Genomic DNA, 18079 nt, shown 5'->3' with positions numbered 1-18079 from the left:
TAATCTATATAAGCTCGGTTTTTCCTGGCTTCTGTAGCAGCCTGTGGGCAGAGCAGCAGGAGTGGGTCTTGGCTCTCCCTATTCATGCAGAGCTGTGAATTGGCAGGGAGGGTCTTACAGAGCTGTTCTCAGCCTCAGGTGTCATCTCAAAAGAAGGTGTCATCATGTTGGATGGAGTGTCAGTGTGCATCTGACCCTTTCCCGTGCATGATGCCAGTTCTGCCTGTGTTTATGGTTCATTCTTTTATCCTGGCAACTTTGGAGCATGAGTATTTAAATCTCCAAGCAGGAATTTTTCCCGTGTGAGGTGATGCTTCTTGTTGGGATGTTCAGGGAGAGGACAGGGTGGTTCTGGCCACAGCTGTGGTGCAGGGTGGCTGACAGGCTGTGGCAGACCCTGCCTTGGTGGCACCAGCTGCCAGCGAGCCACTGTCCCTCCCGTGCTGGTGTGGGAGGCGGCTGCTCTGCAGAGCACAGCGTGGACGGAGGGAGGGAGGGGTGCTGCTCCAGATCCAGGAGTCTGGCCCTGTCCTCTGGGTGGTCAGCCGCTGTGAGCAGTGGTAGGCATCCACCTACTGTCCTGCTTGCAGCTTCAGCTCTGCCGCGGGAAGCTCCAGGCAGCAGACCTGAGAGGATGCTTGTCCAGGACAGGTAATGGGCCTGTTTGTTGTGGCCTTATCCAACTGGTCTGCGGTCTTATCCTCATGGTTTGTCAGGGTCTTATTCACAGCACGTCTGTCAGAGTCTTTCCCCCATCCTGCAGACACCCAGCACAGGCAGTTGAGCAAGTCAGGGTTTGGGAATGCTGGAGCAAGGAGGCAGAGGAGCTGGGAGCAGCTTGGTGTGAGGCTGCAGCAGGCAGGTGGCACTGGAGGCAGGGCACAGAGCGTGTGCCAAGGGGCTGTGCTCCTGCAGCTCCCCTGAGGATCCCACGCTCCCTCTGGCCATCGTGTTTCTCTTTGCAGAGGTTGTTCAGGAAACCTCCCAGTCAGACCATTCCCCAGACTCCTGAGCAGTCACACTCCCAAGGCCAGAGATTTCACTGCTGGGACCAAAGCCCCTCCAGTGGTGGCTCCAGTGACCCGATGGGTCCCCTGTGACTCCCACACCCCCTCACCCAGTCACACCAGGTTTCCTCACCAGTTCCACCCCAGGTTTCCCATGGCACAGCCTCAGATGTCTCATTCCATAAAGCCATTTATTCCTGGTGTAGTAACAGAGAAACAGAGCTGGTGCCTCTGAGGAAGGATCCCCAACAAAAGAGCACCTGGGCTTTTATATCCTCACAGTCTGCCCACGCACAGCTCTCCAGGTCTCAGTTCCTGCCCCTCTCTTCCTGCCCACCCACCTTGCTGGTGTTACTGGACTCCCATCTCCTTTGTTATCCAAGCAGCTGGCACTTCCCAGTTCCTGCTGTGTCTCCCAGTGTCCGTTCACTTGGCTGGTGTCACCTGTGTCTGTGCCCTTTGTTATCCAAGGCTTGGCAGCTCACAGCCTCCTGTACTGGGCTGGAACCCAGAGCTCAGCTGGCATTGCAGTCTGTCTTGAGTCCAGCTGCCTGCACTGGATGGATTCCTCAGCACAGGTGATACACCTCAAAGGCCTCAGAATGCTCTGGTTCCTTTTCTGGTTGGGCAGGGTCAGGTCTTCAGGGCCTTGGGTACCAGCCCTGGCCAAGCACCAGTTCTGCAGCTGTAGGCTCGCTGGCAACGACCTCATTAAATTATGGATGGGCTTTCATTAGCATCCATCTCTGGCAGGGGCTGGTTTGAAGGGAGGGGCCCACAAGGTGCTTTCCCAAACCTGTTCTCTGTGACCTGGCATGGACTGCTGGTTTCTGTTTGGCTGTGTCAGTGCATGGGGCTGCAGGACGCTGTGTTGTCCTTCTCTGGCTTTAACTGAACTAAAGAAACTGTTGCAGCAAAATCCCGGGAATTGCTATGGAAGCAGCATGGGAGGTTCTGTGTTTGCTATCTCATAGGGAATTCATTAAATTACAATAAATAATGTATGCATGGTACATAACTTAATACCATAATGGGCTTTTTCCCCTTCTTGCCAGTCATAAAAATCCTGCTCCTGCACTGTGACGTGGGCAGCCAAGTTCTGCAAGTCAAATTAGGCAATAAAGTTGCACTTGTGCAACAGGTTCTCTGCAAGCTGAGCCTTGGGGTACGGCCGGGCAGCTCTGGTGAGGCTGGCTCAGCTGCTGGGAGATCCTGCTGTGGCAGAGAGGCACAGCTGGGTGCCGCAGCCCAGGGTGCTGCGTGCTGCAGCCCAAGGTGCTGGGTGCTGCAGCCCAGGGTGCTGGGTGCTGCAGCCCAGGGTGCTGGGTGCTGCAGCCCAAGGTGCTGGGTGCTGCAGCCCAGGGTGCTGGGTGCCGCAGCCAGGGCGCTGGGTGCTGCAGCCCAAGGTGCTGGGTGCTGCAGCCCAAGGTGCTGGGTGCTGCAGCCCAGGGCGCTGGGTGCCGCAGCCCAGGGTGCTGGGTGCCGCAGCCCAAGGTGCTGGGTGCTGCAGCCCAAGGTGCTGGGTGCTGCAGCCCAAGGTGCTGGGTGCCGCAGCCAGGGTGCTGGGTGCTGCAGCCCAAGGTGCTGGGTGCTGCAGCCCAGGGCGCTGGGTGCTGCAGCCCAGGGTGCTGGGTGCTGCAGCCCAGGGTGCTGGGTGCTGCAGCCCAAGGTGCTGGGTGCCGCAGCCAGGGCGCTGGGTGCTGCAGCCCAAGGTGCTGGGTGCTGCAGCCCAGGGTGCTGGGTGCTGCAGCCCAGGGTGCTGCGTGCTGCAGCCCAAGGTGCTGGGTGCCGCAGCCCAGGGTGCTGCGTGCTGCAGCCCAAGGTGCTGGGTGCTGCAGCCCAGGGTGCTGGGTGCTGCAGCCCAGGGTGGGAGCTGGGGAGCTGGTTGCAGCAGACAGGGATGTTCTGATTTAACTGAGGAGGATATAAATGCCTGACTTGTATCCCTGCCTGTCGTCTCTGAACAGACCTGCAGAATGTGCTCAGGCTGATGGACATTCCCGTTTGGGTTCCACCGCACAGATGCAGCAGTTGGGGTTCTCTGACCCAGCTGTGGCCCCTCGGCTGCCCCGCGGCCTCTGGGCTGCCTGGTGCCCCTCATTTGGGCCGAACAGCCACATCTCACCCACCCTGCTCCTCCCTGTGCTCAGGGAAGGATGGATACAAAGAGAATCACCTGGGGAAGTTTCAGGCAGCAGTAACAAAGCCTGTCTCCACAGAGGGGAGGCTAATTACACAGCTAATTAATCCAACAGATGTCACTTTAAATGCCTGTTTCTTTGTGATTCTGTTGCACACATCATGCTGGTTAAACAGACTTCATGGACCCCGTTCAAAATGCCTGTGCAGGCTGCTGGGAGCTGCCAGGGAGACCCCAGGGTGTCCTGTTCCACAGGGAGCAGCAAGTCCCAGGCAGCCTGCTCTGGCTGCACTGTGCACAGGCTGCACATGGGGGAAGTGCCGTGTAATGGCTCTGCTGAGCTAAAAACTCTGAAAGAGCAGCTGTGAGGATCGAAGGGATTGTTTACATTCTTGCTGTGAGTACAGGGCTGAGGCAGAGGGAACCTCCTCCCACCACAGGGCTGGGGGCGAGGCAGAGGGGACCCCATCCTGCCTCATCAGCTCTGCTTGGCATGAGGAAGAGAGTTTGGAAACCTGAGCTGCTCTGGTGAGGTCAGCAGTTCACACCCAAGGCGGTGGAGGGCACAAAGTGCTGTCTTGTCTGTCTGTCTGTCTGTCTGTCTGAGGTGAATGTGGTCTGTCCGGTTCCTGCAGCACTGGGAGGGCTCCCTGCTCTGCCTCCTCAGGGGAGAGGCAAAATGACCATTTCTTCAATGTTTTAAGTGAGTCTCTGCTCATGAGGGCAGAGCGTGGCGTGGTGGCCCTGCAGAAGGCAGGAGCAGCTCCATATCCTGGTGTGAGCTGGTGCTGTGTGCTGAAGTCACTGTGGGACAGCTCCTGTCAGCCTCTCTGAGACTGCCCCCGTGCAGCATCTGGCTGCCAGCTGGGGGAATGGGGACAGCCGTGGCACAGTGCTGTCAGTGCAGTGATGTTGTGCTGCCTTCCCCCCGTGGTGTGGCTCTGCAGGCTGGTACCATTTGGGCAGGGTGTGAACGTGTGTCCCTCACCTGAGGCCAGCCTGCTGTGGCCAGGCGCTGTCACACTGCCTGGGCATGTCCCCATGGAAAACTGGGCTTGGGAAACGTCCCACCTTCTGTGTGTGCTGCCTTGGCCTTTTGTTCTACTTGGATACCAGAGGAGTCAGATGGTTCCCTGCATCTCACTGAGCAGATTGCTTCTGGACACAGTGGGTTCGTGGCTGCAGCGTGGGACCAGGGCCCCCAGCTGTGTGCTATGGGGGAGCTGCTGGAATGGAAATGCAGCCCCAGCACTCTGGAAATGCCCCATGAGAGAGTGCTGGAGGCAGTGGTTGAGCTGCCTGGTACAGCTGCGGGGGAAGAGCATCTTCCTGGGGTCTCAGCATCCTCGATGAGTCGCAGTTGGCGGCTTGATTCAGTGTAATGGATGTGTGCTCATTTCCCACAGCTGATGAGGATTATATCAGCTTGGTTTAACAGTCTCATTTGCTGCTCCCAGTGCACACTTGTTTTAATGCGTTTCAGTTAATGAGGTAGAAGAGAGAATGAGGTGTTACTGTTTATGTACAGACAGCGAGGCTGTGCCGAGGGCTCTGGAGCCTGGCAGTCCCTGCCCAGTGCTCTCCAAGGGACAGCATTAGCTGGCATTTATAGAAAATTTATTGGCTGCGGTTTATCCAGGTGAAATTTCTCCCAGTGGTGCACATTTCTCTCTCCTGCCTACCTTATGCTTTATTGCAAGCTGCAAGACATGTTGCCAGCAGCCTGTCCACAGGCAGGGATGTCAGCGGGCTGAGGGGCTGGTGTTGAGTGTCACAAAACACCCCAACATGTTTGATGTGGGCAGAGCTGCTGCCATCTACCTGGGCTAAAAAGTTCTCCTGTGCCCCGAGGGGGTTTATTTATGGCTGGGGCACTCCGTGCTTTCCTTGTTGTACTGCTGTGGTGTTTTCAGGTCCCTGTGGGGTCAGGGCCATGCAGAGCCAGGCACTGGGTGAGTCGGCTCCTTGAGCGGTGCCCTCGGAGCGCCTTCCTGCTGTGTCCAGGTGTGGAAATGGACACCAGGGCCCTGACCAGTGTGATTCTGCCTTCCTGAGGAACTGGGTATCCTTGTGCTTTGGTGAATATTTGCCATGGGCTGGAGCTGCACTCCTCGGAGTGGCATCCCATGCGCCCAGCCCGTGCCTGGTGCCAGTGGATGGCTGAGGCCACTGCCTCCGTGCTGGCTGAGGTCCGGGCTGGCACCAGGGCTGGCAGCAGCCAGGGGCCGTGCACGCGGCGCTGCTTTGAAGGTGAAGCTGCTGTTGGTTTAAGCGGGAATTAAACAATTACCGCGTCTTAGTTCTCCCCACCTCCGGTGGATTGACTCTATAAATTGTCAGCCTGTTGACATTTTAATGTGAATTATGTCATATGGTATCCCCTTTGATTTCAGCATGCCTTAGTTTGTAAATACACGAGCCTCTCAAAGGGCTGTGGTTAGCGCGCACGCGGAGGCCTCAGGGGTTTTGGTGGGGAAGGAGAGCAGCGCTCGCTCTGGTGCCTGGCACGGCTCACACATCCATGGCTGCTGGAGTGCCCTGGGCTCGTGGGGCTCAGGGACCCACAGCCTGGCACCCTGTGCACCCCCCAGCCCCCTCTGTGCGTGGTGTGGTGCTCCCCTGCCCTGCACGGGGTGAGCGCTGCCCGCGTCGAGTGGGGTTTCTCCTGTGCCCATCGCTGGCCTGCTCCCCAGCCAGCTGTGTCTGTCCCCTGGTCTGGTTCCTACTGTGACACCCCTGTCCCCATCCAGCCCCCAGTCTGTGCTGCACAGAAACTCCTAATTCAGCACATCCTGGGCATTTGGGTCATTCTTTGAAAACTGGCCCAGAGAGTTGTAGTGTTCACATGGAGGGGCTTTAGGCAGGGCCAGCAGAAGAGCAGGGAGCTCTCCTGGGGTGACCCCTTCTGCCCTCAGGTGAGACTCACGTCCTTCCTCTCCAGCACAAAGCCAGAGGGTGTGAGTTTGAGAATTCTGATTTCCTTCGCTTTGCCCCCAGCAGCTGTGGGACTGCTGTGTAACTCTGGGCTTGGTGCAGGTGCGGAGCTGCAGCTGTACTCTTGGGGTGTGTGCAGGGTACATGCTGTGGCACCTGCTGCTGAGCCCAGGACCTGCCCCTGGGAGGGGGCACACAGGAAGGACAGTGCCTGGCTTTGGCTTTTCACCACTAGCAGCAGTGCTGGAAAGGGACCAGGTGCTGGCAGGCCCTCCGAGAAGGGACTTGCTGTCCCAGAGCAGGTTTCCAAGCATGCTGTAACCATAGGTGGGAGAGGTTTAAAGGCTTTGGAGACATGCAGATGATGTTTTCATGTCATGGGGTCTCTGTTACAGACACCTCTGTCTGCCTGTGAGTGTTTTTCATGGTCCCACAAAGCAGCACCTTTGCTTTTATCATTTTCACGCCTCCTTTGCTCTGACTTACCTGGATTTTCCAGTGCATACCCACCTAGGCCTGTCAAAGTGTCTGACTCTGGGCTGTGCAGGGGGATTATCCAGACATGAAACCTCCAGACTGACCTCCTGCTAACATAGGGTAACCATGAGCAGATATTTTTGCAGACAAGTTAATCCCATGTGGTCACAGAAATGAGAATTTTGGGGCAGCTGGAGTAACTGGAGTTACTTCTGCAATTTCATAAGCAGAGTTTAGAAATCTGTTATCTCCTCACACCTTTCTGTGAGAGATGCTGCTCCCAAAAAAAGGTTTTGTTGCTTCCGTTTTGTTTTTGAATTGCAGTGATCAGTCCACCCTCCTAATGCTGTGTTTGTCATTTACCCAGTGTGTGTCTCTGCAGACTGCCCACTGGAATTGCAGAGCCAGAACAGCTAAAACCAGTGGATAGTGGGCCTAGTTTTTCCCAGGGGTTTCTGTACCTGTGAAGGCAAATGCCAGTGGATGCAGATACACAGGAACAAAGAGAGCACCAAAGAGCAGAGACATTTATCATCTCGGGTGTGCTCTGTTTGCCTCAGTGTGCTTCTGCGCTCCCTGTGTTTTCCATTGCTGTAGTCTGTCCTGGAGGGAATAGCTGTAACTAATGCTCAGAGCCATTCTATTCTCTTGTAGATCCCTCTGCAGAATTCTACTACAGTTGAATGAGATTTTAGATATACACAGGAAATACAGACAGCAAACCCAACTGTTCCTAGGCTGCGAACTGCTTGGTGGCAGTATGGAATCCATGAGCCAGGCAGTTGTGCTGCTGTGGATTGCTGTGGGTCACTGATGTGTCCTCCCTGGTGGAACCCAGGTGGGCTGGGAGCTATTACATGCCCAAGGACTGGAGGGGTCTCCCAGTTAAATTTGGAGAAGGCTGTGTTTGAAGGTTTCTCCTCCCCAAGAGCTTGGTAGCTTTCCTTACAGAGTACTTGCTCAGGGGTGTGGGGCAAGGAGCAATTGCACGAATTTCTGCACACAGCTCTTAGGACACCTTGGTGTCCATTGAGTTCATGGAGCCCTCACAACCTTGCAGAACATAGCAAGTAGCAGGTTGCCTTAATTCAGCCCTTTGTGTGCAGACATTATTTTGGTTCTTAATTATAACTAGTTCCATACATATTTTTCCAGCAGGATTCTTGCCTCATTCTGTGAGTAATTATTCCATTTCTTTTTATCTTCCTCTTTCATTACATTGCCCCAGGCTTTGTCTAATACAATCCAAAGCTTTCACTGAATGAAGAATTATTTATTTTCTCATGGGCATTTCTGTGGTGCTTGTGTTCTGTTTGTGTTTCATAGACACTCAAAGAACTTACCTTGGCAGCATGGTCTGAAATCAGCTTCAAATCTTGTTCAGGGTAGGCTGATGCCCAACATGTGTCTCAGCTGGTGCTCTGGCTGCCCAGCCTGGTGCCCAGCCCTGCAGCCTGTGCCACTGGAGAAGGGCTGCTCCACTGCCAGGAGCCTTCCCTGGCTCCAGGGTTTTCAGCTCACCTTCAAGACTCAAGGAGTACTATATATTTCCTCTTTCTGCTCCCATTCTGTCATATTAGTCCATCATAGCATCCTTTAGTTTTCCTTCCTCCCTTATCACCTGATGTTGAAAAATCCTTGTTGTGGACTGTGGGCAAAGGATGGGTGGGTCTTTTGTTTTTCCAAGGATCTCCGTTGGCTTCTGCATGGGGAGATTGTGTCCTCAGTGTCTTTGATACTGATACTCTGTGATTTATGGAGAGGATTGAACAATTGTCTAGTGTGTTGTTGTTACTGTTTTTGGTTATCTGCTGGGAGCCGAGGGGTACAGTGCTGTAAGAAGTTAGAAAGAAGCTGTATGAAGACCAGGAAAGCTTCAGCCCATCACGGCTTCCCTGGAGATGGATGAAGCAATAAATCCTGGGCGAGGGGAGTGGATCTGTGTCCGTAGTGTTTTATTGAACAGTGTGAGCTCAGGCTGGGTTTCACGGCTGGCGCGGGGTCCCACGTGGTTTCATGGTGCGTTGTTACAGCAGTCCCTGGTCACACACGGGGTCCCCTCTGTCCCCCTGTCCTGCCCCCAGCTCAGGGGCTGCTGGGGCTCTGCTGGGCTCTGGTCTGCAGCCCCTGGGGCAGCAGGAAGGGGGCTGGCACACCTGGCTGCCCCTGCACTTTGGGACACGGGGCAGGGCACAGGGGTGTCACACAGTCCTCAGGCTTTTCCTTCTGAGACCAGTGGTTCCTTTCCAAAATACTTAATATGGGGGAAAATAGCATTTTAATTTAAATCCTTAAAGCAGGCTCCACACATAGAGAGGGCTTTGGGTGGCTCAGTGAGCTGCATTTTCTCAGCTATGTTATCAGCACACGACCAAGGAGCGTGCTGCATCAGAGCCCCTCGGAGAGCCCTCCTGGGTAACACAGGGATCCTTCCCCTGGCTGCCCGAGGAAACCAAACATCACTGGTAGGGAGAGTCCCAGCCTGGCTCTGTGTTACAGAAAGCCCTCTTCAATCACTCAGCAGCTACACAATTACAATATGGACAACAGATTTCAATCCTGTCGTCTTTCCAGGTTCCCCCCAGACTTCTGATTACATAATTTACTTTTTATTCAGTGTTTTTCCATATTCCCAGGCTGCTCTAGTTCACCTGAATGTTCACAGCTTAGCAACTCACACTGAACTGATTATTTTCAAGTAGATGTACAAAATGTGTTATAAATGTCTGGGCAGTGGCATTGTGAGGCCTGCTTATGGTTACTGTCTTCAGTTGTTTTTTACCCATTTGTTTTCTTGACCCTGGAAAAGACAAGGCTCCCTGAATTCCTCAGCTCCTGCCTATTCCAGTACTGAGATAGGAGTGGGCTGGAAGCCCTGAGCCTCTTCCTTGGTGATGTTGCTGCATTCTGGCACAATTGTTTTTTTCTTTTTTCATCACTTCATCCTATTGTTGTCCATACAGTGCTTTTCTGGCAAAAGTGCAGCTTTTCCTCCGTGTTTCTCCAAGGATGGCAGCATCCGTGGAAGTACAAAGTGACAAAACTGTATGCTTTCCTGAGGATGAGAATGTCCCAAATCCAGGCTTTGGTTCAGTTGCAAGAGGAGTTCAACCATTCCCAAGTCTGTGCTCCCCACAGGAGCCTGCTGGGTGAGGCTGGCTCTGGGTGACACCCTGACATCCTGACTGGTCGCGGGAGAGGTCACCTTGTGTGCAGTTTGTTGGTTCCTGTTGGCCAGAGGTGCCCTTGCAGGGCTGTTGTGGGCCCTGTGCTGGAGCCACAGCCGGGCAGGGGCGTGCAGGGTTGAGGGCAGCACTTTGCAGGCCAGCTGATAGGAAATGTGCTCTCATGGTGCTGTGGTTTTAGCACTATAATTAGCAGGATCGATACTCGCGCTCCTGTGTGCATCTCCATGTGCAGCGGCGCTTGTTCTCCCAGGGGAGAGTTCGAGGAGCTGGAAGGTTCTCTGCAGTTAAGTTGTAGTTGCCCAAGGCTGGATTTCCTGTGTTGGCAAGTCGGCAGGGCAGCTGTGGGAGAAGAGGAGTGCCCAAGTGCAGTCAGACCTGTTCCTTTCCCCTCTCTGGGCTGCTCAGCAAGGGTACGGCGACCCAGGTGTGCAAGGGATGCCTGTGCTGCTGGAGTTAGGTACTGCAGCTGGACACAGCATCTCTGGCTGCTCCCTCACCTCCCTTGGCATCTCCTCCCTCCTCGAGAGCTCTTCAGCCAGCATCTCACCCTGTTTCCCCTGCCCTGGGAGGGATTGGCCAGCACAACTGGGCCAGTGCTGGCTCCCCATGGACTTTGTCCTTCCTTGAGGCATGGGAAGGAAGTCTTCCACAGGAGGACTCTTAGTGAAGCTCTTGGCTGTCAGCTGAACCCATACAGGTTTGCATCTTTGGGCATCTCTTCCAAGGAATGATTAATTAGTGCTTGCAGGTCTGTTGCACAATTAAAAAGGTGTGGGGGCTGTGATTACAAGTGCAGCCTTTCTTGGCGCTTGCTTTCTGTTAACCTCTGTTGTTCCCTGTGCACAGACCCCATGGGACTGTGGGTGTGCAGGGATGCTGCTCATCATGGGCAGCATGAGCAATGTCCTTGTTAGGAGCTGCTCCAAGACCCTGTGAAGAAGTTGGCTGCTGAAGCCAAGCAGTAGCTGGGACTGTGCCTCCCCCTGGGCTTTAGCCCCTCCTCATTAAGCAGGTCCGGGCTATTGATTGGGAGCTTGTGTTTGGAAGAGTCTTACTTACTCTATGCATTATCTTGACAGATTGATCAGACCTGATTGAGAACCTCTTAAAGGAACGAACAGCTGTAATGGGAAAGTTGGACTCTGTCATCCGTTAGGATGATTCTGGGAGCGAGAAGAACGAGGCTGACATCTTGGAGCAATTGTATTTACAATTAACATGGCTGAAAACGATTGCCTCTATTGATCCCCCCTTCCTGCAATTACAGCCCCATTGTTTACATTCCAGCACTTCAGTTATAAAAAGGAAATTCAATAATTATTGCATTATTTAAAGTTAAAGTGCCACAGAGTTTGCTGGCTATGCTTGCTGGTTGATTTAACGTTCAGTAAAATCCATGCTGAGCTCTCCATCCTTAGGCTGAGCAATATTTGGCTTTTAATGAGACTTCAAGGGCTGGTGGAGCAAACCCCATTTGCTGGGTCGTTTTGGGTTTGTGAGGGAACCCAAAACCTTGCAGCATGGCTTCATGGCTAGCAAGGAGAGCATCTGTGGTGTTCACTTACTGCCTGGCAGGGCTGGAGGGCTCAGAAAATACAGATGTGGTGGGGTGTAGGGATGGGCTGTTAATGGGGGCAATTGTGTCTGTTCTTGGGAACTTGGACTGGTACCTCAGGCTCTGTGGCAGGAGGGAGTGCTACATTTCCAGCCTCTAGGTAAGAAAGATAAGATAAGCAGTTGCCACAAGCTCAGCCTGCAGAAACTCGGGGGCAAACGAGCCTGAGCCGCAGCACTGGCGCTGCACCACGGAGGTGTGAGCACAGAGGCAGGAGCAGGGAAGGGTTTGTAACGCTGCTCCTCTGGAAGCAGTCAACAATTCAGGATGTTGGTTGGATATGAAAGAGCAGAAGTTCAGCTTTTGAACCTGCTGCTGGATGCAGGGTCGATTTCCCCCTTGCAGGAGGAGGGGGCTGCTGGCACTGCAGCCCGCCCCAGCACAGGTCCCGCTGCCGCCCCCGGCTCAGGAAATTCCAGCTGGGGCTGCAGGTGTGAAAGGAGAGCAAGATGGATTGGCCAGCCCTGACTTTTATGGAGTACTTGGAACAGACCAGGATCAGACAGCTGCATCCACATGACTTTCATTAAAAATTCAGATTCTTCTCTTGCAGGGCTGTGTGATTTATCTCGAGCAGCACATCAGAGGTACACGGGGGCCAGGAGATGCTCACGAGGCCCCTGAGGTCTGCAGCGGGGTCGGGTCCCTTTCTGTGGTGACCCATAGCCCCGCTCCAGCTCTGCTGTAAGGGTCACCTCCTGTCCCTCCCCAGGGGCGTACAGTCCTCCTGTCCCTGAAGGGTTTCCTACCAAGCCTGTGACTAATTACCCCTGTCTGACCTCACTCCGAGGAAGAGTCAGTCTCTGGGTTTTCTCCTGTGCTGCAGGAGATCAGGAGGTTTTCTCTTGATCTGCTGGCTGGGCTGAAGTGGTTCCAGTAGCTCCTGAGCTTGGGTCAGCCTCTCCAGGTAAACGCTAAAGCTCTGCCTGGTTTGTGTGCTGGTTCTGGTCACTGGCACTGCTCAGACATCAGTGCTTGTAGGAGGAAGCCAGCACAGTGCATCTCTGTGGTGCTGCTTCTTTCCGTGGCTTTTGTGACCTTTCAGCAGATTTTTGGCTCCTTCTTCCCCAGCTGTGTCTGTCAGTTCTTTGAAATCACTGCTTTACCCATCCTAACAGAGCTGAGTGCTGAGTTCAGAGGTACGAAAAGTGTTACATGTGGAGAAAATCTCTGCCAAAGATGTTGAAGTCTGACAACTTTTTCAAGAAGCTCTGGGTAGTGGAGTGGCCTTTGTATTCATGGCAGGGCGTGCTGTGAAGTGGGAGAGCTGGGAAGTGATGTGGAGGAGGCTTCTACAGACTGTTTGTCAGTGACCCACACAGCACCTGGCCATACAGAGTGGTCAGAGCAGTGAGGAAGAGGATGTTTGTGCAAGCAGGAGGGCAGGGAACTCGCTGGGGCCGTGCCTGACAGGCTGTGCACAGCCCTGCAGTGCTGAGGATCCCAGGGCTGCAGCCACCAGTCTGTCACAGCCAGGGTGGGGAACATCATTCCTTTTTTCATGCTGGTTTGCTGCTGTGTAGCCTTTATGAGCTTATTTTCCCACTTTGGGTTCTGGCCCCCCGTCCTGTCGCCTTACCTGCTTGTCCTGCCCAGAGACACTCAGGCGTGTGCTGGGGACCACCATCTGCCTGCCCCTGGGCAGGGACAGAGTTCTGCTGCTGGTTGTCCTGCCAAAGTCTGCAGAAGAAGGGTCCATCCTCAGGTCTGGAGAGAGTTTTCTCACATGTTTTACTGCTTTTGTAGCATGGGCACCTCCTGAGGGTGGTGATGGGGTGTCCCCCTCCGAGTGCAAGCCAAGGACCTGAGGGGTTCCCAGTGCTGTGGGCTGGGCTTGTCCTGAGCAGCTCTCAGGGCCCTCCAAGGGGAAAGCTTTGTGCCAGTTAAGGCTGCAGAGCAACTGGGCTTTTACCCAAAGCACGAGATAGTTCAAAGTGGTGTTGCATCTGCCTGGTGGGTTGAGGTTACAGGTCAGATGTCCCCCAGAACAGCAGCTGAGCTGTTTAACATGGCAGAGAGGGACTGATGAACCCCTGGTGCCCCTGGCAGTGCTTCAGGGGGCTTCTGTCCTGTCCCCATCGGAATCAGGCTCATTGCACCGTGGCTGAATAAACTTGGTGCAGAAGAGATTTTGAGCAGATAGTGGTTTAGCATCTTTTAAAACTGAAAAGATTTTTTTAACATTTAAAAGATGCAGAAAAGCTTAGAAATCAGATGGTGAATATTGAACTGCAGGAACAGCTACAGAGGTGTTCAGGAGAGTGTGTTACCTGTGTAACAGGTTACGTGTGTGCCAGCAGCAGCTCGGGGTCTCAGTGCTGGGTACTGGAGTCTCAGGTCCCAGGAGCATTGTGTGGTGTGGGCTGAGGGGGGCTGCCTGCACTCGGGCAGGGTGCTGCAGTGTCATGTTCAGTTCCATGGTGGTTGTGAAGTACTGTGGGGGAGGCAGCATAAGATGGGGAAAGGAGAGCTGGTAAAACAAACGGTTTGGGGTATGTGAAGGATGGAGGCAGAGAAACAAGAACTGACTGCAGCATCATTCCTTACTTTGTTTAAAAATCGGATTTTCATAGTCGTACCCTGTGAGCATTTTCTGCTTAGCAGAAGAAGGCAGTTCTGAGGCAGACGCTGGACAGTGACGGCTGGACCGTTGGTGTGGCGGGACCGGCCAGCGTGGCACCGGGGCAGTGCCAGTGGGGCAGTGCCAGTGGAGCAGTGCCACCGGAGCAGTGCCAGTGGGGCAGTGGCACCGGGACAGTGGCACCAGAGCAGTGGCACCAGAGCAGTGCCAGTGGAGCAGTGCCAGTGGGGCAGTGCCAGTGGAGCAGTGCCACCGGGGCAGTGCCACCGGGGCAGTGCCAGTGGAGCAGTGCCAGTGGGGCAGTGCCAGTGGAGCAGTGCCAGTGGGGCAGTGCCAGTGGAGCAGTGCCACCGGGGCAGTGCCACCGGGGCAGTGCCAGTGGAGCAGTGCCAGTGGGGCAGTGCCAGTGGAGCAGTGGCACCGGGGCAGTGCCACCGGGGCAATGCCAGTGGAGCAGTGGCACCGGGGCAGTGCCACCAGAGCAGTGCCAGCCCAGCCACACCGCGGGGCCAGGGCAGGGCTGGGACACACCGAGGGGCAGCTGGCACTGAGCTGGGGCAGAGGAAGGGAGATGAGGCCCCTGAGCAGCCCCGGGCTGTGCTGACCCTGTGAGCACAGGCTGGTTTGGGTGTGTGTGTGGGGATAGGTGCTGGAGGCTATGCTTGGTGCAGGACAGGAACACCCGTGTCCCCTGGGGAGCTGCACTCCTGAGCCGTATGGTTTCCATCAGAGCGTTCCTCTGTCTGTTTCTGATTTAAAGTGTAGCTTTGACTCACCCTGATCAATATTTTGCATGCCATGCGTGAAGAACCAGATGTTGGAAGTTTCCTATTGTGGAGAGGGAGGGGGGAACACCCCCTCAGACTCACAGAAATCGATGTTTTCTGACAGAAGTTGGTTGGTTTTCCTTGGAACAATACATTCTTTTGATTTTCAAGTTGATTTGTCTTCTAACAAGGTTCTGGTTTAGTATTTTGAATTTGTTTCCTGTGATACGGATAAATTCTCACAAGGGGGAAGTTTAACAGTGTGATGGGCAATAACTACACGTACTTGGACAACATTTCATCGCCTCCAGCAGCTCACAGCTCGGACTGGCTCGGCCCCCATGTCTTCCTTCTCTGGACTGCTCCTTTCCTCCACTGGAGGATGGGTTGAATCAGGTGCATGTGCCCAGGCTGGGCTTGGTGGCACCCTCAGCCTGTGACTCCTCCTGCACCACGGGCAGGTGAGGCTGAGCCCAGCAAAGAGGTGTTTGAGAGGAAGCAAGAGAGGACCATAAAATAAGACACACTTATTAAGCTGTTTAAAACAAATGTTTTCCTAAAGCCCCCTTTTAAATGAGAGCAGTGCAGACTGTGCCTCTGGTTCCACAGAGACCATGTCCTTAATATTTCCTTGAACCCGTGACCGGATTTTTCTCTAATTGCTCACTGGGGGTTTTCCCTGGCTCAGCACAGAAGCTGCTGCTGAGCCCGTGGGCACTTCCCGAGCTCGGCACGGGGTTTGTGGGATGGGAGGATGGGGCTGGTGTGGCTCCTGAGGATGGATGGGGCTGGTGTGGCTCCTGGAGCCAGACCCAGGCTGGCAGCGGGACGGACCAGGAGGCTGTGGCAGGGCTGGGCTGTAGGCTCAGGCACAGCCAGGCTGGCGAGGCTGGGCTGCCTGGGCTGGGCACGCCGCTCTCGTGGCGGGCTCGCTGACCTTTCGTGCCTTAAGCCATTCGTCTTTTTCTGGCTCAGGAAGAGGGTAACGCATGCAAACAATAGAAATGAGACGAAGAAGAAGTTCTTATAAGGGAAAACAGCAAAAAATCTTTTGAGGGCACCAGTGGGATTAGTGCCCTCGTGGATTCTTCAAATATTACAGTGAATTTAATTAAATACATCGTGATCCCAAAAGAGGCTCGTCTAATTAGCCAGATCTAGAATACATTTATTCTCTTTCCTTGCTCTTCCAATGAGAAGCCTCAGCATCAGCTCATATCCTATTTTTAATCATTCCTAGACTCAGAGGGCTCTCCTTCCTCCGTGTGAGCAAGGCACACAGCGCTGGGTAATATGTGTCTTTAATCTTATCTCAGCTGTAACTGAGATAATAAGCATCAGAATTTTTTACCAGAAGGTCCTGGCTGCACGTAGGCAATATTTTTGATTGACAAACCTCAAAATCATCTACAAATGGCTGTACTTGTGCCTCAGGCCAAGTGTGTGCTGAGGAAAGAGTTCCCTGAGATGACACAAAGACTCAGGGAGGTCTCGGGGTTGGATGGAAGGAGCTGGCAGGCAGTATTGCACAGCTGAACTGTTAGGTGTGGGATGGAAACACCAAAGGCCTTCATTGAGGGATGTCATGTTGTTTCACCTTGGTTTTCATTTTTTCTCAGCTAGTGACACTCCCTTACTGCTGCCCAGGGGGAAGGGACACAGCTGTGCTGTGGCAGCCGGTGTGGCTGTGCAGGGTGAATTCTACCCTCTGCTTCTAAGAAGGAATTTCCATGTCTGTGGGATCCATGACAGGAAATGGCTGCTTGCTTCCCCAGAGGCATGCACCTCTGTACCAGGGGATTGATAGGTGTTGCCAGATAATTGTGGTATGATAATCCAGCATGAGCTGTACTGGCTGTGACCGCAGAGCTCGGGAGGGGACAGGGTTTTTCCAGGTGGTACCTGGCTGCAGGCTCACCATTGGCTTTTCAGCCAAGGTCTCTGTCACAGCCATCTTGCAGGCCAGGCTGCTGCTTCCTTCCTCATCCAAGGGAGTAAAACCCGGATGCCAGAGAGCAGAGTTGGATGATGGACAGGATGGCTCTGCACTCTCTTCCGTACACTGTGTCCAGGACCTCTTTATCTAGTGGGTTTGTTGTGTTCTAGGGTTGCTTTGGTTTTACTCTTCCTAGTTTTCCATGAGAATTTACCAAATTTAATTTTGAGTTTGTTATGCAGTTGGATCCCTTCCCAGGACCTTTGATTGTGAAGGAATGAGCCCTGAGTGGGTCGTGAGCAGGTGTTACTGCTGGGTCTGGTGCTTTCCCTCACTGAGGGAGATGGTGTTGGCTGTGTCCATATGTGCTTTGTGCCCATTTCAGTGCATTTTGGTTTTCGTGCTCTTCAGCAGGAGATGGTGTAATACCTTGGGCACAAACAGGCGTTGTCTCAGTGGATCTGTGTCAAAATGTGGTTCCTTAACTAATTCCCAGGTGGCTTTTAGTGATTTACAGTGGACTAACCCAGGAGGCTGGGGGTGATGAAGGTCACTGACATCCCTCTGCTCTGCTCTCCACAGCATCTGCAGCACCATGAGAGCGGGGTGGAAGGGGAAAGCTGCTACTACCACTGTGTGCTCTGTAACTACTCCACCAAGGCCAAGCTGAACCTGATCCAGCACGTGCGCTCCATGAAGCACCAGCGCAGCGAAAGCCTGCGGAAGCTGCAGCGCCTCCAGAAAGGCCTTCCTGAGGAAGAGGAGGACCTCGGGCAGATCTTCACCATCCGCAAGTGTCCGGCTGCCGAGGCTGGTGAGTGCTGCCGCTGCTGCTGGCCGTGAGCGGGGCCGGGGCTGCAGGGTGGGCGAGGGGCTCCGACCCACTGCGCTGGCTGGGGACAAACAGTGATGTTCCTGTCTCTGTTCCCTGCTGCGGGCTGGCACAGTTTATCAGCAGTCATCAGTAATTATCATTATCAGTAATACATTTCAGGAATCCCACCTGCCTGAGGTGGGGTTTGCGAGGTTGAAGTATGTGTGTTGTTCAGGTCAGTGTCTTAAACCCCGGAATATTGTATGAGTATCGAAAGATTCTGTCATACCTGTACAACTCAACAAACAGTGCACCAGTAGATGTTTTGCAATGAGTCAAGTGATGCCCTGAGCACTAGCATAAGCTGTGCCAGCTTGGCACTGATTTCTGGTACTGCAGCCACTCTGGACTGGGAGGAGGAGCTGGGCAAAAGGGGCGGGCAGGACATGTGAGTTTGCCACGTCTGTTTTCCATGTCTCCTCCAAAGTGAAGGGCTTGTATGAAACATTTGCTCACACAGATTCATAGGGCAGGGATTGCAGCTGTGAATCAAGCAAGTGTTAGTGTGCCTAAAATGAGCAGCTAGGCTGGATGGAGTAGAGATGGTACTTTGTTTAGTC

General features: G+C 53.9%; 1 protein-coding gene across 1 annotated transcript in view; it reads left to right on the top strand.

Annotated features, from left to right (window-relative positions):
* ZFHX3 (zinc finger homeobox 3) overlaps positions 1-18079 on the top strand; it is an 81820-nt gene that overhangs the window by 10034 nt on the left and 53707 nt on the right. The window contains 1 exon segment of the mRNA XM_030956206.1: positions 17228-17459. Coding sequence (XP_030812066.1) covers positions 17228-17459 — 232 coding nt within the window.

This window comes from Camarhynchus parvulus, chromosome 11 (genome assembly GCF_901933205.1).
Source record: "Camarhynchus parvulus chromosome 11, STF_HiC, whole genome shotgun sequence".
Lineage (NCBI taxonomy): Eukaryota > Metazoa > Chordata > Aves > Passeriformes > Thraupidae > Camarhynchus > Camarhynchus parvulus.
This window is presented reverse-complemented; position numbering and strand designations above follow the sequence as displayed.